The sequence below is a fragment of the Anopheles coluzzii genome, chromosome 2 (assembly GCF_943734685.1).
Source record: "Anopheles coluzzii chromosome 2, AcolN3, whole genome shotgun sequence".
NCBI lineage: Eukaryota > Metazoa > Arthropoda > Insecta > Diptera > Culicidae > Anopheles > Anopheles coluzzii.
Window position 1 is genome coordinate 37272586 of NC_064670.1, and position 20927 is coordinate 37293512.

The window sequence follows — 20927 nt, forward strand, 5'->3', positions numbered from 1 at the left end:
AAATATGAAATAATGCTTATTCAAGTGATAGGCTAATAAAATAAATACAACAACACAAACATATTAATTGTATTTATATCAATACCAATTGATAGTCTTTAGCTTGACTTGTTCGGTTGGATGTGATCGTTGTAGTTTCTTTCGAAAATAATATGAAATTAAGATATTTTCCATTGAACCAATTTTAAGAGAAAAAAAGGTTTATGATGCTATTCACACACAGTTCTTTTCATTCTTACTTATTCGTTGCGTGTCCGTTATGATTATTATTCTTTTCGTTATGATTTTTTTTTATTCAGGCTTTAGCCTGAAACCACATTCATTTGCCAGCACACGTTATCAAGCAGTACTAATCGATACTTTTCGTCAATGTTTTGTTCACTACGCTCGCGACAAAGGCAATGCTTTAAATCCAATAATTGAAAGAAAAAAAAAAAACATGATAAGATATGTTACTTGCTTTTAAAAATTGTCTGTCCAAAATAAGATAGCTGACAAGAATTAATTGGCCATTTTCGAATTTGAGGCACCATCGTCGATGATAAATGTTGGTCTGGGTTCTTGATAAGAATGGCGCGTTTTGTTGATATTTATCAGATACTCCTTGGACAAATTGACACGTCGCGGATGGTTGTGTTTCGGATTGGTGATCGTTATGCGGTACATTCCGTCGTCCAGTAGAGTAGTAACGACGCGTGAAGAGCACCGCACTTGTTTGTATGACGTTCGGCAAGCCCAGTAGATGGTGTCGTCTCCGGCAAAATTGTTCCGCGCATACGTGTATCCACCAATTACTAGCAGTTTGTGTTCACGTTGACCCTGTATAAAAGTCAACCTGGGACGGTACAGCGTAATTGGGTCGGGTGGCTGAATTTTGCGGTCTACAAGAAATGAAAAAAAGAAAACACAAAAGGATGGTTAGTGAATGCGAGCAGAAGGATAATTGATCAGTACAATAGCTGCTCACGACGGATACGATCGATCGATCTATCAACAAAACACAACTAGCGAGTAATAGAGCTATAATTTTATTTATTTTCCCATACATCTGACACTTAGTGAAGGCAACCCATAGTCTAAAGAGAGACCTTTACGCACTGTACGACCAAACTTGCGGTTGTGTAGCGCAAGCGACCCTGACAGAGGCGTAGTATCCATCGAAGGAGAAAAAATACTATCTCTGAACGGTGCCGTCTTAATGATTCTGCACTGGCTTTATTACTTGCCACAATATTTGAGCCTGAAAATGAAATAAATTATAAAGAAATAACTTAGCGACACACGCTACAAACAATATTGGTAGTTCGCTAATTTCTGGCTGTACTCACCTGAAACATCTAAATTAAATCTCTGGATATAACGAGGAAAAAATAATTAGTTTGAATGTAAAGTGTGCTGATTCAACTTTAATTCTCCCTGCTCGTGAGCCTTTTGGTAGAAAAAATCAAATCATCTCTCGTTGGGATTAAGGATCTCTCACTTTGATAATAATGATAACTATATTTAAAAACGTTCCCTGATTTACGATAACTGGCTAAAGAGAAAGTCCCGTTGACGAATACAATGAAAACATAACGAATACAAGTCAAGAATACAATGACAACAAATAGCTATTTCACTTAAACGGTGAAGGTGTTTGCCGACTCCTATTCACGAGTGGTACACATCCTTCACAAAGGTGGCCGGATGATTGTGTATGGTATTACGTGCGCATATCTTCTGAACATCCAGATCCGTAATAAGACGGGCCAAACATTTTTTGCTCCGTTGCTTCGAGCAAGTCCAATATTTGCTTCCCTTTTGCTGCTTCACGCAGATGTACGTGTGATCTTGGTATATTAGTTTCAATGCTCCTCGTTGCCCTTTTATGAAACTTATCGTAGCATCGGTTCCTGAAAGAATAATGTGGGGGAAAACGAAGAAATGTTATTTTCACTTGCAATTGAGATGTTAACAATTTAAGGGTAACATTGTTATTGGGTACAAAAAAGGTCACTATTGGACTATAAAGATACATTAATGCTACACTTTCATCAATGCTATTGTTCATTTCACACTGTTGTGACTGGGGGCAAGCAAACCGTTACATTTATTGATTTTCCGTTGCGCTTCTCTGACAGGCCATGCCAAGTATACCTCCTTTCAATGCTAATTCCATTGGGCGACACCGTAATATTAATCGTTTCTATACATGATTTAGATGATCCATCTGTTTAATTATTCGCTTCATATATTGATACGCGCATGATACATTTCGCAATTGTTTAGCTAATCTCAGTGGAGCCTATGCTGAGTTGAAAAATTTTTAGGACTGTATTTTATGCAAAATCACTAATTAGTAGGGTAGTTACCAAACTTATAGAATGCAACTTCAGTATTTAAATCAACAAAATAATCCAGAAGCTTACGAAATGTCACTGTAAATAGATAAATTCCTAACCATATCTTCCTGTGCAATGGGTTTTTTTAACTTTAGGCCTACCGAGAAGCTAGTTCATTATAGGCGAGATAAATCTGGTTCTGACAGTGATAAAAATCTATTTCTAAATATATGATTATCAAAGGGTCATCTTCTTCCACCATCACTTCTCCCGACGCACCCGTCATCCTTACTGCTCGGTAGGGGGATGGTTGTGAACCTGGTTTTTCAGTATCATCCCAGAGCACCCATCCAAGGTGATGATGCGTGCCCGACATTTCATCATACGGTTTTTCGAGCAAAGCCAGTAGGTCTTGTTATTGCTGCTGTTGTTCCGGAAAAACGCATATCCGCCCATTATCAGCTTTGGGCGACCTTTGCTGCCCGTCTCCAGGCGCAGATCGAGCGCAAACTTGTGCTCTATACCTATCTTTTCATCCTCTTCGTCGTCGTCGGTAGGAGTATTTTTATTCTTTCTGTTCGAAGCGGAGCTCAGTTCCGGTTTCGTGCTGTGCATTTCTGGCTTATGTGTGCTACTGCTATACTGCTTTTTACGATTATGGGCATCTAAAATAAAACCAATAACAAAATCAATTAGTATGTGGAAAAAGGGTTACATTGTAGTAGCGCGAACATGGGAGCATAATAATTAACATAGCACCGTATTGTGTGTTTGAGCTTCACTTTTTATTAGTTTTTAAATATTTTCGGATCATTAAGCCATCATTGTGATACAGTCGGTTTGTGTAGACGCTTCCCGGCCCCAGAGAGAAAGAGAGTTCTGCATTCATTTTGCTTACTTTTATGAATAACATTCCGGCAGTATAATATCTCATCTGATACGACTTAGGCCCACAGCTCAAGCCACCTGAAAGTAAAACTGCTTATTAGTTGTATTAAAATGTTTTACGATCGTACAATCTAATTACTAGTCACACATCACAACAGCAACAGTCCTAGAAATAAAGAAAATAAAACCCATTCATTTTCTAGAGTCCGCTACTACTAGGGCAGGTCAATTTTATTTGGGAAAACTTCTTCTTGTCCACACACAGACGCACACTAATTGATACCATACAAAATAGAAAAGAAAAAAGGAAATCATAGACATTCAAATAACGCTCCGAAATGGAAACAACGATCGTCAGCCTGCTTCAGGCAAGACAGTCCTTTCCATCCCGTATGTAAAATTCATCAATATCCGCGTCGAGCGGTGTCACGCTGGACGTGTCCGAATACTCGTCCGGATGGGTGTGCGGTCTGTGCGTGTACTTCACCGTATGGCTACCGCGGTGGGTTACCAGCTTGCTGCGGCACTTCTTCGATTTGTAGAACGAACACGACCAGTACGCCCGTAGGCTATCACCCTTCGTCCGGAAGTAGGAGTTGTTTTCAATCACCAGCTTGGGTTTGCCGCGTTGTCCCGCCGTGAACAGCCATGCCTGTACGTACAGCAGTGTCATCGGCCGCCCTCCTTTCCCTGTGGATTGAAGTTGGTTTTCGTTGTTTTTTTTTCGAGATTATATAAGAAAACAAAAACATATTAATGGTGTGCGTAACAATTTAGCATGTTCAAGCAAGCATTACTTCTTACATACACATGAAAGGTTGGGTGAAGATGATGGTACGAGGATGGGAACAAATTAATTTTGTAACACACGAGGATTTTCAAATTGTTTCTTTATTATGTACATGTACTGCAAGCACTGCCAGCAGCTAGCACGCTCTTTGCATCGTTTTTCTGCACTGCCGTATTGTTGCGCAGGATCGGCACTGCTCACATCGATCGTTTCAGTACGGTGTAACTGATTTCTTTTCCGTGCCGTTTATCGATCATCCTAAAAGCAAAAGATAATGAAATTGCAATGTTAATACACGATCCCTTTTATGATTGGTTTTAACCTTTTCTACACATACGTGTGATACAGAGAAGCTGTTTTGCAGGCAATGGTTGTGATTGTGCACGGGATTGGTAACCTTATAGGTACGCTTATCATCGAACGTCGTGATACGGCTCCGGCAATTGTCCTGCTTCGCCCGATCGCACACCCAGTAGGTCGTACCGTAGATGCACTTGCTGCGACAGTAGTAGAACCCGTTGTGGTATATTTTCCGTACGATCTTGTTTTTCAAGGGCAAGCTTACGAAAATCATCGAATCGATCGAACCACTTCCAAGATTATCTGCAACGAGCGGCATAAACGAGTGAGATAGTTAGTATAAATATATATTTTAGGTATATTATTTTGTTGGTGATCCCTTCCCGATCCCTAGGGAAGACAAAGGAGATAAAAAGAGACAGAGTGTGTTTAATGTGACCAACACTGGACAAAAATGAGTTCAGTACTTTCATTTACTTCACTTCAGCTCTGCTTTTGCGAAACATAAATAATTCATTAACATCTCCTTATACCACTAATGCATCAATGAAATGTACAGAAATGATACATAATTAAGCATCTGTTTCAAAGCATCTCAATGAAATTCGATCGTTCCCTCCCCGGAGATATCCTCTATCGCGGAGAAAAAGTCCAGCATCGGGACGTCTTCGGACAGGCTGATCATATCGTCGATCGGATCGTTCAAACCGATCGGTGCTTCGAATGGTGCCTGCTCAATGACGTATGGCAGGGGACGAGCGTTCCGTTGTTTCGCCTTGGGTGGATGATTGTGCGTAGGATGCGAAAGCTTCATATACTCCCGGCCACCCTGCTTCATGGTAATTGCCTTCGCCCTGCACTTGGATTTCCGGTGCATCGAGCAGCGCCAGTTGACTGTGTCCGCAAACGCTCCATTACCTATGTAGCTATAGCCTTCGTGCACCAGCAGCGGACGGCCACGCTGCGTTATGCTAAAGTTAGCCAACGTTGCACTGCTCATAAATTGTTCTGAAAGGAGAGGGAGCAACCAAAAAAAAAAAAAAGACGGGCTAATTAATATGTGTCTACGTGTATATGTGTGTGTTTGCATACAATTGCTAGGAGCAACACTGGCGTTGCGATTTCATGTTTGCATAATGCTGCCAAATGTATTTTAAAACAATTCACACCCGTGTACAATTATACTGACTTTTTATTGTTATCTGGAAATAACCGAAAGAGAGAAAAATCACGGCACACACACACAGATCAGATTCTATATAACACTCGTACCTCCTCTTCCATTGCCAACAAACCTGTGTGTTATGCATTGCAATTCCCATACACGCTCTACGCGCCTAAGGTAGCTGCAGCCCGGCAAGATGGGCCGCCGTTTGGTCTTGATCCATCATGGGTTCAAGCTTAATTTTTCGCTTTCGCCGGCGCACCGACTTGGCCTCCTGCGGATGAGTATGCTCGTTCTTGAACACCTTCACGTACTCGACGCCATCGATGAGCCGCGTTTGGGCCCGGGCCTTGCAGTGCAGCCGGTGATAGAACCGGCACTTCCAGTTGACACGCGTCCCATTTTCGAACGTCTTGTTCTTGCTGTACAGATATCCGTCGTACACCAGGCACTGTGTCCCACGGGTCGTAAACTCGAAGCAGGCCCGCTGAATGTTACCATCGTCCCGGGTCTTCGGAGCACCTGCAACGTGACAACGGGAAAGCAAACGCATACACATACAGTAGAGGTTGGTATTATAGGACTGCGGTGGCAGTTATCTGTCTGCGCTCTCTGCTCTGTTAGCAGACGCAAACTGATACACCGATCTAAATCGGTCTGTTGTCATCGAAGGGAGATGGTCTCCCGTGTGCGCATGTGAGAATGTCACATTTAGCCAAGGAAATGAAACACAACCACACACACAAGCTTTTGAGTGTTCCAGTGATGGAAAGGGAGTGTCGAACTGTGCTTTATACATCACTAATACACATCAATTGGTTCCCTTTTTGTAAACTTGCACTAGTTGTAATTGTAAAGCAAACATACATCGAATCTACATTCAGCAGGTAAGGAAGTGTATCGATGCAGCTCTATTCATTGCGATCTAGTCCCTATTGCTCCACCTCCTCTCCTCATCCTCCGCCACTCTACGGATCCTAGAGCGGTTCCTTCTTGAGCTTCATCTTGTACTCCTCTTTGGGATGGTAGTGCGACGTGTTCGTCACTTTCATGTGCACGAAGCCACCGATATCCTTCGTAACGGCGCGCGCCCGGCAGCGGTACCGGGTGAAGAGCGAACATTTCCAGTTGCACGTTTTGGCCGACTGCCGATCCCGTGTGTACGCGTGTCCATCGTACAGTAGCTTGAGCTGTCCGCGGCGCGTTTTCCCGAAGGTGGCCGGTATGAACGTACCTACAAGCAAACGCAAAAAAAAAGAATTGCAAATTAGTGAAAGAATCGGGAGGGTTTCGCTGGACATATTTTACATGTGGTGCGTGTGCAGGATGAATTCTTAACACGATCCCTAGAGTGATGAGATGGTAAAGTTAATTTAAATTAAAAAGCTGTTTAAAAAACACGAAAGCACAAACAATTATTACACACCCCAACGAATTACGCCGAACCTGTTTTATTACACCCGCATCTTTTATTACACACGAACGAACGAACGCTTGGTGTTGATTTATTATTTCAATATTTCATTTTTCCCACATTCTCCGGGAAAACCTCGTGCGTGTGCTCCTCGTGCGTAAGGCGCATCATTTCCCGTCCATTGCGCTTGCGCGAGACGGCACGCGCCTTGCAGTGATACTTGGAATGCATCGAGCACTTCCAGTTCGAAATGTCGCCCTTCTGTTTCTCGCGCACGTAACGATGCCCACGGTACAGCAGCATCTGGTGCCCTCGTCTCGTAATACCGAAAATGGCCGCATGGTAGCCACCTGGAAAAGAGATTGAAAAGGGTGAGAGAGTGAGTGTTAAAATAAATGGTATGCAAACACAACAAACGCTCCCGTTGGTACACATAAATACCGTGTATGATCGCATGCCTTTATACATAAATGCCGTGTATGATCGCCAGTTGATGATCATACTACCATTTAGTATTGAGGTTTGTAAACAAAACACATACGATGTTCTACACACACAAACAAAAAAAGCTACAAAAACTAGTGCCTATGATGACACACTTGCAGAAGAAAACACATTTCCAGTGTGCACGCGGGGCGGCAACTTTATTCGTAAACCGATTTCTGTGTCTTGCGATACGCCTTGTCCGAGTGATTATGGCCATGGTTTGTTAGCCGGACGAACGTTTTACCATTTTTCACCTTGGTTATGGCCCGGGCACGGCAATTGAAACGCTTAAACAGGGCACACCGCCAATTGGTGGAGAGCGGAAATTCGCGATCCTTTATGTACTCGTACCGATCGTAGATGAGCTTCTTGGCGCCACGTTGCGAAACGCCAAACGAAAACATGCTGCCTGCGTGAAACTGGCCACCTATCATCTCCAGCTCTTGCCCCTGTTCTTCCCCCTCTCCACCGGCTCCGGCGCTGCTTTCCGGATAAAGCGAATAGGATTCGCCCATTGCTACAATGAAAGAGAAAAGGGAAAACTTGTTAGAACAAATGTCACAACTACACTAAAAAATGTTTTGTAAGCGACACACTGTCAATGAATATAAGGCGTTGTAAAGTATACGTACACCACATGCTGTCATGCTTTTTTTCTTTTATTTATTTCCAAAAGATCGTGTGTTTTTTGGTTAGGTGACAACACGAGTCGCACCATTGTACTCGTTCTTTATCTCTGTTCTTTTAAAAATCAACCCAATAACGGTTGCAGTTGGTTTGCTCATTGATTTCGGTTTAAATTTTGAATGTTGTGTGTGTGTGTGTGTGTGTGTGTGTGTGTGTGTGTGTGTGTGTGTGTGTGTGTGTGTGTGAATGCGTGTGTGAGTGTGATCATGAGTGCCACCAATTATCAGTCGCATAAAGGCCCGTCGTAGTATGCTGACACTCTGCTGCCCCCTCATCCTCTGGATGAAATAGCCCCTGCTCTTTTACATAGCATTCGTTGGTGCAACGACTGGAGGATAATGAGTGGTTAACCTTGCCGTTGCTGTATCTTCCGGTGGATGGCTATGGGTCATACCGGTCAGCCGGATCGACTGATCGTTGCCGGCACAGTTTTTCGACGTTACACAAGCCGCCCGACACCCATGCTTCACGTAACGGGCGCAGCGCCAGAATATGTTCCTTTTGCTCTGCCGATTTTCCACAAATTTGTAGCCACTGAAGATGAGCATCGTCCGGCCGCGTTGCGTTGTCGTGTACTGGAGTACCGATTTTTCCACCACGAGCCAGGTGTTGAACTCCATCGGGATAGGCATCACTTTAACTGTGCAGAAATAAAATCCCCATCGAATAGAAGATGGTGATACAAAAAAAAATATATTAGTACAATCATGTCTCTTTGTTTGCATCGATCGTCGGGAACAGAAAAAAAACTACTATGCCCACTTATATTTATGTAAAACTCGCGCAAATCACAGCAAAGCTGTTTCACATTAGGCAATGCACAGATCGTTTATTGCTATTTTTATTTATATTTATCTGCGAGCTATTGTTGGTGTTAGCCCGTTAAAGGGGTTCGCTTTTGGTCGCATGATCCGGAAGGATCTTGTCCGACATGATGATCTCCGACAGCCGTTTGTAATCGGCACGCTTAAACAGCTGGGGCGCATGGTTGTGCGCGCCCATATGATGCACCTTGTTGTCGAACCGGTGTAACCGGCCGTGGCATTTGATCTTGGTCGTGTAATAAATACAGCGCCAGTACTCCTTGTGGTGTATCTTTTTCTCCATGCAGTAGTAAAATCCACCGTACGATAATTGCAGCTTGCCCTTTTGACTGGTCCGGAAGCGCAGTGCCATATCGTGTGTGCCGTCGCCTTTGGACAATACGGAACAAAACATGTGGAAGGAAAGGTAAAAGAAAAACATTTATTATTTGAATGAAGTTTTTGTTTTAAATACTTTGCAGACGTATTGTTTTTAACTGCTAGCTACTACTGCTTTGAGAAATACAAGAAGAAGAATAAATACATAATCCAACGTTGTCAATGTTTCTTTTTTTATTAAGAGCTTTCCTTTTCATTTCAAAATAAATCATTTATTGGTTTATTCCTCCAGTTTTGTAAACCATCTTTTTGTTGAGCATTATTTACAATCTTTTGGCTCGATTGTATAATATTGCTCGGGTGGATATGTGATTGCGTGTTGCAACATATACCCGCAACACATCAATGAAAAGGTACCATCATCGGGGGTACCCAGAAACACCACTAACACGGTACACAAATTATTAAATTATTTACATACACGGCTCAACCGATTTAAATGATGGTGTCACCCTTCCTAAATGACCTTTTCTTTGCGGTACAGCAAGGAGCTTGGCCATATTCGAGCTGCTATACAGTACACCATTCCAACTACTATCGATCATCATCATCGGCTGCTTAGCAAAACTAACAAATACAGGTGGGGCGTTTTTGTTTAGTAATTAATGCGAAACTATACTTCTGGACGGGAGCCGATGGTAAACGAGATTTGATTCTCGATTGAATTGTCAGTTTCGTGGTAATTGAAATTATTCTAACAAGCCCGTGTGTATACGAAATGAAAACGGTTAGTTAGTGTTAATCTTTTTGTTAATTGATCGTTTTTTTCTAAATGGCTTGAAGTGTCGTCAGGAATTTAAAATCTGGCATCTGTACGATCGGTGCATCGAAACCTTCCCTACTTAAAGGAATGGCAATGCACCTGGCACAACGTTCATTATAGCGCACGTGTTCATTGTTTTCCTCGATTGGTTCGATTGAAGCTGTGAAAATGGTGGTTGGTCACGTCCTGGCATCAATATTCGTTTTCTTTACTAAGAACGTAGATTCTTCGTGAACTTCGCGTGTGTGAGTACAGATGCTGAAATACGAAAAAGAATCAAATAATTATCATGCCTAAAAACATGAGCAAACATACAAAACAAACTAAAAGAACATTCAAATGAAAGTGATCGTTCTTTTCTTTAGCTTAAGAGTAATACCACTTACGGTGTTGTGTGCGTTTGTTTGTCTGCGCTTTGTATTATGTTAATGGTGGTGCATCATTATATCGATCGACGATTGACAGTTAATGTTCTTGTAGCGCTTTAGCGGCGCATGCTGGTGGACACTTTTGTCCGGGAACGTATACTGATCCGTGTCTTTGTACTGCATAATACGCGCCGGACACTTGAGCTTTTCGGTTGCCATAGAGGAGCAGCGCCATACGATCCGCTTGCTGTTTTCCGACATCAGCAGGTACTTTTGCTTGTCGACGATGATGGCTGGCCGTCCTCGGAACGATTTGGTCGTGTAGATCTCAATGTGTGGGTTCACTGTTGTGGATGGAAAAGAGGCCAGAAAGAGTGACAAAAAAAATTAATAAAAGATATAGAAAGTGACCGAAGCGGTGGTGCGATCATCGTTAATAACCATGTACACACACACTATAAGTACATACATATGTGACAGAGAAACATCTTCGACAATAGCGTCAGCGTTGGTAATTTATTTGAGAATTGTAATTGTCCACCATGATACGAAGCGCTAGCGAAAGTCGTCATCATTTTTGTTTTGTTTAGCAATGCCCATCGGCAGCGTTTCCCTCGTGCGACGACGAAGAAGCGCTTCCTAGGGCTTCAACTGACAAAGACTCGTACCGATCGACTCGTCGTCCATCGCTCGGTATCGTCGTCGCTCGTCGATTCGTCGTTTTGTTTCCACCGCCTCCATTGAGCAACCGGCCAGGGAATGACCTTACACTGGAAGACCCAGTTTGGTGGCCGGTTCGACTCCGGCCCTGCATTACAGATTCTTCCTCCGCAGTACCGGTGGTGGTTTCGTGATTGTGGTTGTGCTTTATGCTTAGTTGAGATGTAGCTGTATTGATCAGGACGATACACGGGCACTTGCATTTGTAGTACTGATTGCATTTCCAGTACTGTTTACCGTTCCGCTCACGGTTGCGGAAGAAGTGGATCCCATTGACGACTAGCAGTTGGCGACCGCTGCGTTGCGACTGCTTGTACGTGAACTTCGGTGCCCGGAATGATCCATGAGTGGAGTCGCCGCCCATTCGCAATGGATACCAGTTCGCGTCTACAACGGACATTACACAACCTGCAAGTAAAAGCGCATGTGTTTGGTTAATAGAGAGAAATAGAATTCAAGAAAATCAAAAGCTAATAGATACTCTCTCCTCCCTCCTGCTCTCTATTTCTCTCCTCTCTTTCTTACACGAATGCATATAGGGAATGGGAAATTGTGGTTGCACGGTTCGTTGCAGTCACGCACAGTAAGTTAATGCAATTCACCATTGCTCGTTTATTATACAAAGAACATGGTTGGCTAACTTTCTTGAATGATTACAAGTAAATTTCTTAAAAGACCTAACGTGTTCGAGTAACAGTAGTTCGAAATACACACACACACACGCACACATCTACTCCCAGTCTTTGCGTATATTGCTCGCCATATCTTCCCTCGGTACGTCGTGGTTGTGCGCATTTTTCAACACACACTGTTCAGGATTTGAAACCGAGGTGATGGCACGTGCTTTGCAGTTGGTGTGCCACTTGCTACATTTCCAGTACATTTTACCGCCATAGCAGTTGTTCTTGATGTAGCGATGTCCATCGTACATCAGCACATTGTTCCCACGGCCATTGGTGTACTGTATCTTGTTCGCATCCACCGCAACGGGTTTGTTAAATTTGCGAACCGTAAGTGTCGGTGAACGGTGAGCGTTATCCGTCTTTGCTGGACTCTTATTGAGTTTCAGCTTGGGTTGTTGTGGTTGTCCGTGTAGTTGTAACTTGAAGTACGGATTGCGCTCGTTATCCATCTTCAACTGAAAGTGAGTCACGTTTGGCGACTGTTTCCCTTCACGCGCCTTTCTGATATCTGTAGCAAGTGAGAAAAAAAATTAAAAATAATTAGTATGCTGTTCCAATGGTACGGAGCTAAAGCACTACTATTAAAACCATTTAAATTATGAGTCTAGTGACTTTAATACAACATAGATTCACTCTGTCTCTCTTCCTGTCTCAATATGGACCGTATGGTACGTTTTTATTTGATTTCATTGATCCGAAGTGATTCGGGATTGATGGAAAAAGTAAAGCGATTCTTTAGAGGTTTAGCAGCAAAGAAGTAGGAGAAGTGTGCATCGTTCAGCAGCTACTATTGTTCGATTCCGACTTTGGAACGACGAAAACCTTTTCCAACGTATTTTGGACCACTTTTGAAGGTGTTTTTTTCTTTCCAGCATGTTGTAGGGTAGGGCTTGTGATGATGGCATCGCGCTTAGGCGTCTCTGCTGTCTGGCGTGACGTATACACCGGTCTCGACGATGCTGCTCCACCGACGGATGAGTTTGGTTTCGATTTTCCGATCGAAAGTGCTAGCTCGATGTACGGAAGCTTCTTATTTAACAACGTCATCTTTGGCGATGTACTGCCACTGGTGACACTTCTTCGTGGAGTGTGTAATTTATCCGCACCCGAAAGCACTCGGTACTTGTGCGAGATTGTGTTTTTAACATCCTGGTCCTGTTTCGCTACCAGTCCGTGGTTGTGCGTGCCAGTGTTCAGTATTACTTTCGGAGTACTGTCGTTGCTTGACGATAATGCGGTAGTAATGCGTGCCCGGCATCCTAAGCTTCCCTACAAAAGACGATACAGCATGAGTATGAGAAGGATGTTACCGTGGTACATTGAAATGGATCGCTTCTGTTCTTATTTATTGAAAGATAGCATACCTTTTTCGCACAAATCCAGTACGTTTTCGATTGGGACTTGCGATTCTTTACGTAGCGATAACCGTTGACCGAGAGCAGTATGCTGCCCCGTTGTCCGACGATGTAAACTACTTTGTTATCTGGCGGAGTAATGGCATGCAAAGAAAAGAGAAAACAGTTAATAATGTAAGCAAACAATCATGTTAAATGTACTACACAGAGAGAGTTCACTCTCAAACAGGATCAACAACATTCCACACAGCAGGGGCTAAAGGGTGTGGTAAAATTAGTTTTATTATTTTACAAAATCAGTTTTCCTTCGCAATTTCCTTCATAAACTGTTATTACAATGAAACATGTTTTTCACTTCATTTGTATCTCAGCATTTACATGACCTTGGTTGTGGATAGTCCATTTTTAGTAGTTGTTACGCTAAGCGCACCCGCCCCCTTAAGTAATGCGCATCCACCAAATGCGCGCTACTCCACGATAGTGCGACAGTAGCGGTACACACTTGACTACACTTCCTCTTCTAAAATGGATCATGATTGTGTGTTGCGTTGCGCAGTATGTACGTTAGCTCGCCGCTCTTGTGCATGAAGGTAACGACGCGCGCCTTGCACCGATGCATTCCTGCTCGCGCACAGGACCAGTACGTTTTGTCGGTACACTCCTTGTTCTTGGTGAAGGAATAATCGCCCACCTTTAGCTTGCGACTGCCACGAACTCCCACGATAAAACGTGCCGCATCTGTAAACAGCAAAAGTGGTGAGAGAGAAAAAAGAAAGATTAATAAAAATATGAAAAGCGCATTAGGCAGCAGCCGTTGCATGCGACACTACCAGCACTCTGTTCTCAAAGATCTTCTACTTCTACGCTTCAGCATTGTTTGTTTGAACGCATTAAAAACACCGACAGCAAGTAAGGTTTATTCGTACAAATGTTTGCATTTTGTTTGTTTGTTCGGCCTTCCTCAAGTTCAGTAATCTTCATTAATGTCCACAATCGTATTGGCCGCCACAGTACTGCCGTCGAACATTTCCCCGTTCGCTAGGCTTAGCTCTAAACGCGTCACTTCACTTTCGTTCAGATACATCTGATTGGCAGGACGGTTTTTAAAGTAGTCCGACGTGCAGTCGTCGTTGTGTGCGCTGGTAATTCGTATCTCCCCACCCTTCAGCTCCTTCAGTAGGATCTCGCCCGGGCAACCGTACTCGATGCACGTCCACACGCTCCGATACGCACGACCGATCGTTTTCTGGTACAGTTTTCCTCTCAGCCGAATCAGTTGCTTTTCCGGACCGATCGCTATGAAGATGGCTGGAAAAGAAGTGAGGATCGTATAGAGACAAATCAATATCAATCATTATTTATTCACTACACAAAACACATTAGAACGAGCATGCTATTATGGTAGAAGAAACAATTTACAGCGATCAATGAACGTCAAAGGCAGGGGTGATCTTCACGCGATCTTCTCGCATGTAACACACCAGACATGCGTTTGTTGTAAGTTTATTTTCTGAATTGGCACAACATTTCGCTTTTCTTCAGATTGCGCTTCACATTCACACCCAACCCGTAAGTGAGCCGTTCCATTGGGATGTGATTGTGAGCCTGACCGTTGAAGCGCATCATGTTTCCCTTCGTGACGATCGTTGCCTTGCACTTCAGCCGCATCGCTTTGGAGCAGCGCCAGTACTCGGTATCGCCCGACTTGATGTTGCGATGGAACACATGGTTTTGGTACAGCAACTGTCTGGTACCGCTGGAGCTTTCGGAAAACATCGCCTCGGAGTGGTCAATCGGGATGAAGATCCGGGAACTTTTTTGACGCACTGCATAATTGTTGTCTGAAAGTAAAGAAAAATAACATAACAGGTGGTGAGCATAAGATTCGTTTTAAGCATTAGCAATCAATGCAAAAGAAATATGTACATCGCAATATTTGAACACTGTACTATCCACTGATGTTAGGAACTATGTTAGGGTGATAATTAGAATCAATTTTTATTGCTCATTACTGGCGCGATTGCAGGTAAAATTGTTGTGGAAGTGTTTAAAGCGTTAGAGCGAGAGATCAAGTAGAACGTAGCTTACAGCATTATTCTCTACTGTCGGATGTTTCTCTTCTTCTTCGACTCCTTTCTGGCAGACGACTGACTGCTACTGTCGATGTCAAGATTAGTTCGCAACAGGTCTAACCGATTGCGTATGAAATTGCGCACCATGCCTGGCGTTATATGTTGCTTTTGCTGCTGGAACACGTCAACAATATGGGCTGAAGAAGGTAAAGGAAGAAAGAGAGGCATCATTAAAATGAATGCTAAAATTTCACTGCACAACAACTTACTTATCACAGCTTCCAGTGTTGTCGGATCCAGCGGGACCAAGTCAGTGTTCGCCCTCTCTTTGCTATCGAGGCAACTGATCTTTAGCGTGTCCAATCCGAACATCAGCTGAATAAGCCGACCAGTGTAGACGGCCGGTTTGGAGGTGTAGATCGACAGCAGATCCTTGGTTGCGATGTACACGGAGCTACCCGCGTGCAGTGGGACCTTCTTTTCCATCATTTTCTGTTTGCTGTCGATCTCACCTTTCTTTGCATCATTTTGCACCGATACGGTCGCTGGTTGGTTGAGGCTGGATTCGTGCGATGGCGGATGTGGAGGTGGTGGTGGTGGTGTAGGAGGTGGTGGTAGTTGTGCAGTTGGTTGAGCTGTTCGTGATTGCCGCCGCAGCTGTCGTGCATCTGAAATGGTGGCCGCTTTTTTGGGAATGCTGTCCGTCGTTTTGGCACCTGCGGTAAAGAAAGATGGAACAAATCAGGTGTACTATTAGTAACGTGTTATCCACTGCTTATTTAATGGAGTAGCTCTACAGTTTAAAATTGTTACAAATTATCTTCCAAAAGCATCGATCTACATGGGCGATTATGACTAAGTATTTGAGCAGTTTCCCACTGTTGAGTTTATTAAAATAAAACTAATATCCTTAAAATTTAGTCACAAGTATCCTCGTTTCCATTCCACGGTCTCTTATCACAACATGCACACATAGGAAACTACAAAATACAAATGAGAGATGCTGCCTAAAGCCACGCGTTAAAGGTTGAAGGAAGGAACCCAACAAGGCTGCAGGGGGCTCTATGCGCTTAAACACAGCATGCGCTCTGTCTATCTCTCCCTTTCTTTAGCATCATTTGTCGACTGGACCACCGGTATCGCACGTTTTGTCCCGTTTGACTACGCGCTGCTTCCGTTTCACAATGTCGCTGTGCGTGTGGTACCGGTTTAGGGGTGTGATGTGATCGTCGATGGTGTACACCCGCGCCCGACACTTCTGGTTCCACCATTGATTGCAGCGCCATATCTTCTTCGACTGACCGCCCGTCGTGAGGACGAGCTTTTCGAACACGAACGGTTGGCCCTTGTAGACTAGCTGCTCTTTACCGCGCATCGTCCTGGAAAACACGGCCACATTGTCCTCCGATTCGTCATCATCGCTACCGCCACCGTCGCTGTTCGTTGCAATGATTGTCCACTTTCCTAGCCCCACTGTAAAGGTAGAAACAAAGCAAAGAAGAAACATAAGTTAGGCAAGCAGTGCTGCATGAGTCTGATAGATTTTTTTAAAAGTAGATATTAAAAACAGAGCACTCATGTGTTACAATGATTTTAAACCTACATTGAGCATAACAGCGGGGACACAACAACATGACGTACGTGGTTCCCCATCGCTAAACCTTCTCTCTCTCTCTTCTCATTTATTGCGATCAATCAACAGATTCAGTTCGTTTGTGTATATTGTTTTCGGACCTCCTATGCGTTCACTTTCTTCTCCTCTGGTGCATGGTTGTGCAGGTGTCGGTTCAGTTTCAAAGCACCGTCTTCCATGCGCTGTACCAGCCGTGCCAAACAGCGTCCGTTGGTGGCGTGCTGTAGCTCATTGCAGACACACACCCAATCGGTTGTGGTCCGAAAGCTGGCCGCTTTCCGGTAGGTGTAGCCAAGCAGATACATCCGATTACCACACGCGTCTGCAACCACACTATATGGTAGCTTCTTCAACCAAACACCTTGCCGCTGCAACAACGCATGATCGTCCTGTGTTGGAGGTGATGGTGGTGGTGGTGTTTCTGCTGCTGCTAGGTAAAGAAGACAGAAAGCGTTAATATATAGTTTAGATGAGGCTGAAAAGGAAATTTGAAGTATCTAAAGGGAATTTTATTTAGTATCACAGAAAGAAACGACAACATAAAGGTTAAAGCTGGAAGGTATTTTATTCCACGCCTATTGATAGGCGAAAGTCAACACCAAACTTATCATTAGTCTTCTTCAACCTCTGTAATAACCGCGATCGGGCCATGGTTGTGCCATTTTTTACTGAACCGTATGCCACCGGCACCGTCCGTGATGCAGCGAGCGGCGCAAGCGCCCGGGTAACCGATCGCATTGCCATTCAGGCTCGTTAGCGGGTTCGCACAGACCCAGTTCGTCGTCTGGGAGAAGTTGGTTTTCCGCCGATACACGTATCCCCGGAAGTGAAGGTTCAAACCGCCCTTGCGATTGTTGATCATTTCGTAGGGCAGATCGTACATGAACGAGTTACGCCGCGCGCCCTTTTTCCGTGGAGCAGCAGCTACGGAAAAACAAACAAACCAAAAGCAGAGTTACTAAATTAACGTAAAACTAGCTCTAGAACTAGAACTCAAACTATTGCATTATAATGAAGGTTGTATCTATAACACTCCCCCACCAGCTGGCTGGACCAATTACAGTGGTAGAGTTTTTGTTTCGAAGATATTTGACAATCGCTACACAGCAGCGCGCTTTTTATTATTGCTAACAACTAACATATTTTATTATCAATCAATTTCGCTCCTTAATTCAGTATTCAGTATGGATTAATTCATTATTCAGTAGACCCCCAAAGCGTGTGTCCTTACTTTAGTGGTTTGTGATTGTGCCGTTGAGCACCGAAACGTATCTTTGAATCTCCTTCTGTAGAGACACGTGCCTTGCAATTGCCAAGCTTGGTGGCGCCTTTGCAGCACACCCAGTTCATCGTTCGGTGGTGGGTTGTCTTTCGCACATAAACGTAGCCCCGGAAGTGCAGATTCTGCGTGCCACGTCGATTCACGACGAAGGTCAATGGTGCGGTGTACCAAACCTTGGGCATCGGTTTCATTTCGTCCAGCAGGGAGTAAACTGGCCGAATCCGGCTTTTGGAAGTTGGGCAAATTGCGTCTGGAATAAATGATGGGATGTGAAATAGAAATTAAATTAAAAGAAAACTAAATTGGAAATTATACTAAACAACTACACACACGCGCGCGCATACAAACATACACACCTACAAAAAGAGAATGTAATTCCGGTTACGGAAGAGGATCACGATTGGCTTGTGGCATCGCACCAGTAGGCTTTTTGCGACCTTTATTGAATCTTGGCTGAAACTTTGCAGTGGGATTGTCGCGGCAAGAAGGGTTTATGTTTAGCAGCTTTCAGTTTCCCGAAGCAGTCGTCAGACGCCAATGGATCATCCTCGGCACTGTCGCGGATGTTGCGTCCCATTTGAATTTTGGCCGTTTCCGGACCGTGCGTATGCTTGCCGATGTTTACCACTACACCCTTGTCCTTAATTATACAACGACTCCGGCACTTGTGCTTTGTACAGCTGTAATTTAATGAAACATAAATTGGTATAAGCGTTAGTCACCTCGTACGGGGGGCATTTATGTTTTTAGGAGGTAATAAGGGGTACAAACAACACCACCACACAGCATCAAAGACTCACCGTATGCATCGCCAGTATTTGTCACGATTTTTGCGGAACAGGAAATTGCCCACCACGAGCAGAGGATAACCACGCTGGCTGAGAATAAACTCTAAGTAGAAAGTTAAAAATGCGTCAGTGTGAGAAGCTGATAAAAATTTGAATTTTAAGATTATAAAATCCTTAGCAGATAAAAAAGATACGCAAAAGATAGTTACTTCGGATTAAAAAAGTTTTCTTTATGTTTTATTCAACACTTTCTCGATGCAGCAAAATGCTTCTATGCGCCGCCAAAAACCTCTTCCGTTGCACTTAAAACTTGCCCGTTAGCAAACAACCCAACTCCTGATCGGGCTTCTCCGCTTTGATCCGGGACGATGAGATTGAGGAAGTCGATTTGCGAGCGCTAGAGGAAAACCGTGGCGGGACGGATTTTACCCAGCATTCGATGTCTATCTGGGACATATCGACCAGCTTCAGCTCGGAATGGTGCAACCGTCGGCTGTCGTCCATGTGGCAGTGTTCGGTTTCCTTCAGCACCGTATTGTTCTGGCAAATGATGCGTCCCGTACACTTGTGCGTCTTGTACCGGGTGCACAACCAATAGGAACGATGGTTGCGCGTCCGTTCGCACCGGTAGATGAACTTGTTCTTCACCAGCAAGGGTAGGCCGCGCTGGCTGCGTATGAAGAGGTGTGCTTTCGGGCTGGTATGTGTGGCTTCTAGCGCGAAGTGTCGTGAAGAACGCATCATTTTGGCGTAGTTGTAGTCGTAGTTGTGTCGTAGTATAGATCGGGAAAGAAAAAATGGGAAGATAAAATTGCTCATTAACACAAACTTATCCTACGGCTTGGAGATGCTTGGCAATAACACTATAACAAAACTGCTAAAGAAAAATATGTTATTTTCTGGGATGTGTGCTTGAATCGAATAATATGAAGTACACATATCGTTTTTCCTTGGATGAGGCACACCACCTTGCGCGAATAAATAGAGATGGAGCGGTTATGCTTTTATTCTATATAAGAAAACTTGGCTCAGAGGTAAAAATACTGTTTCGTTTTGGCCCGTTTAGGGATGCACATTTACGTTTGTTTCAAATGCTGGGTATAAATACTAATATTGCACACGTTGACGGTGACATGACTTAAGTTTTCTCAGTGAACAGTGTATTTGTAAGTCACACCGTATAAAGATTGCTTGTTGCACAAATTCCAATCATTATTGCTCCTACACTTGTTGCTGCTTTCTTTTGTTAGTAGCTATTGCTCTGCGGCATTGACGACGCCCTTTCGTCGCCCCAACCCGACGATACCAGAAACTACAACTCCACCGTCGGCAGATCATAATCTTCCATCTTTATGAGATCGGTGATCGCCGGCGAAAGTACGGCAGTTGCTACGGATGATATCATCGGTGCACTCGCTACCTCGAGCGTGGTCGAGTGCGTTTGTTGTCTAATGGTGCGCATAATTGGTTGCACCTGCACCTGCTGCTGACCACCGGCAGAGGTAGCACCATTATTATCATTCTGAGGATTGGTTGCCATCAGGAGCAAAATATCATCGCTACTAGCTTGAATGGGATGTTGTTGTTCCTGTTGCTGTTGCTGCTGTATGCGCATCATTTCCAGCTCTTGCTGCTCGTCGGCATAGTTGCGGCGCGCTATTCGTTCAATTTTCTCCGTGTGCGGTGGATGGTTGTGCTGCGCGCCGGTAAGGGCACTAAGCCGCCCGCTCTTGACTACGCAGCGTGCGCGGCACCGTTCCTCTTTCACCTTGCGCGAATAGTTATGACACCGCCAGTAGCCGATATCGCCACGTGTGCTGTGACAGTTGTAAAGAAAGTTGTTCAGCACCAGACACGGTGTGGACCAGGGGCTTTTGATGAACTTTAGCTCAACCGTTGAGTCCACCATCGAGCTTGGCGCCATCGGGCAATTCGACGATGGTGGACAGTTGGTGGTGATGTTTGTGGTGGTGGTGATGGTGTTGATACCTTCCAACACAGGTGATGTAG

The 20927-nt window shown here is 44.1% G+C and overlaps 7 protein-coding genes across 33 annotated transcripts in view; all 7 read right to left on the reverse strand.

Moving 5' to 3' along the window:
• Window positions 1–20927, reverse strand: part of LOC120949302 (modifier of mdg4-like) — a 40524-nt gene that overhangs the window by 10796 nt on the left and 8801 nt on the right. Inside the window, exons 5-7 of one of the 27 annotated variants that reach the window (XM_049605711.1) lie at window positions 15484–15930; window positions 15231–15411; window positions 14870–14983 (exon numbers count right to left, since the gene is read on the reverse strand). The exons of 10 other annotated variants lie outside the window; for them this stretch is intronic. In XM_049605711.1, coding sequence (XP_049461668.1) covers window positions 15242–15411; window positions 15484–15930 — 617 coding nt within the window. In that variant the 3' untranslated portion in view covers window positions 14870–14983; window positions 15231–15241. Of the gene's footprint in view, window positions 1–285; window positions 882–1797; window positions 1893–2065; window positions 2987–4252; window positions 4603–5473; window positions 5987–6244; window positions 6699–6937; window positions 7229–7494; window positions 7882–10871; window positions 11513–12424; window positions 13057–13151; window positions 13271–14037; window positions 14451–14869; window positions 14984–15230; window positions 15412–15483; window positions 15931–19126; window positions 19631–19899 lie in introns of those variants that run through there. 16 more of the 27 variants (XM_049605726.1, XM_049605731.1, XR_007451912.1 and 13 more) reach the window with 16 other exon arrangements.
• LOC120949308 (uncharacterized) lies at window positions 3401–4245 on the reverse strand. Its single transcript, XM_040366529.2, has 2 exons — window positions 4018–4245; window positions 3401–3899 (listed from the first exon to the last, which is right to left on the reverse strand). Exons 1-2 carry the CDS (start codon window positions 4019–4021, stop codon window positions 3574–3576), a joined length of 330 nt encoding a protein of 109 aa, XP_040222463.1. The 5' UTR covers window positions 4022–4245; the 3' UTR covers window positions 3401–3573.
• Window positions 4728–5299, reverse strand: LOC120949303 (FLYWCH-type zinc finger-containing protein 1-like). Its single transcript, XM_049605767.1, has one exon. The coding sequence runs from the start codon at window positions 5297–5299 to the stop codon at window positions 4895–4897; it is 405 nt and encodes a 134-aa protein (XP_049461724.1). The 3' UTR covers window positions 4728–4894.
• On the reverse strand, window positions 9406–10963 carry LOC120949305 (uncharacterized). The gene is made up of 3 exons (XM_040366526.2): window positions 10854–10963; window positions 10403–10728; window positions 9406–10274 (listed from the first exon to the last, which is right to left on the reverse strand). The coding sequence occupies exons 1-2, from the start codon at window positions 10957–10959 to the stop codon at window positions 10442–10444; spliced, it is 393 nt and encodes a 130-aa protein (XP_040222460.1). The 5' UTR covers window positions 10960–10963; the 3' UTR covers window positions 9406–10274; window positions 10403–10441.
• On the reverse strand, window positions 11655–12718 carry LOC120949296 (uncharacterized). The gene is made up of 2 exons (XM_049605769.1): window positions 12610–12718; window positions 11655–12295 (listed from the first exon to the last, which is right to left on the reverse strand). Exon 2 carries the CDS (start codon window positions 12234–12236, stop codon window positions 11835–11837), a length of 402 nt encoding a protein of 133 aa, XP_049461726.1. The 5' UTR covers window positions 12237–12295; window positions 12610–12718; the 3' UTR covers window positions 11655–11834.
• Window positions 16053–16949, reverse strand: LOC120949306 (uncharacterized). The gene is made up of 2 exons (XM_040366527.2): window positions 16818–16949; window positions 16053–16687 (listed from the first exon to the last, which is right to left on the reverse strand). The coding sequence occupies exons 1-2, from the start codon at window positions 16846–16848 to the stop codon at window positions 16329–16331; spliced, it is 390 nt and encodes a 129-aa protein (XP_040222461.1). The 5' UTR covers window positions 16849–16949; the 3' UTR covers window positions 16053–16328.
• Window positions 17394–18191, reverse strand: LOC120949309 (uncharacterized). The gene is made up of 2 exons (XM_040366530.2): window positions 18079–18191; window positions 17394–17771 (listed from the first exon to the last, which is right to left on the reverse strand). Exon 2 carries the CDS (start codon window positions 17728–17730, stop codon window positions 17458–17460), a length of 273 nt encoding a protein of 90 aa, XP_040222464.1. The 5' UTR covers window positions 17731–17771; window positions 18079–18191; the 3' UTR covers window positions 17394–17457.

Coding starts and splice junctions, on each gene's coding strand:
- LOC120949305 (XM_040366526.2), bottom strand. CDS start 10,959: ATGATGACGACTTTCGCTAGCGCTTCGTATCATGGTGGACAATTACAA. Junction 10,729..10,853: donor GATGTTTCTCTGTCACATAT/GTATGTACTTAT, acceptor CATCCACAACAG/TGAACCCACACATTGAGATC.
- LOC120949306 (XM_040366527.2), bottom strand. CDS start 16,848: ATGTTGTTGTGTCCCCGCTGTTATGCTCAAT. Junction 16,688..16,817: donor TCCCCGCTGTTATGCTCAAT/GTAGGTTTAAAA, acceptor CTACCTTTACAG/TGGGGCTAGGAAAGTGGACA.
- LOC120949309 (XM_040366530.2), bottom strand. CDS start 17,730: ATGTACGATCTGCCCTACGAAATGATCAACAATCGCAAGGGCGGTTTG.
- LOC120949296 (XM_049605769.1), bottom strand. CDS start 12,236: ATGGATAACGAGCGCAATCCGTACTTCAAGTTACAACTACACGGACAA.
- LOC120949303 (XM_049605767.1), bottom strand. CDS start 5,299: ATGAGCAGTGCAACGTTGGCTAACTTTAGCATAACGCAGCGTGGCCGT.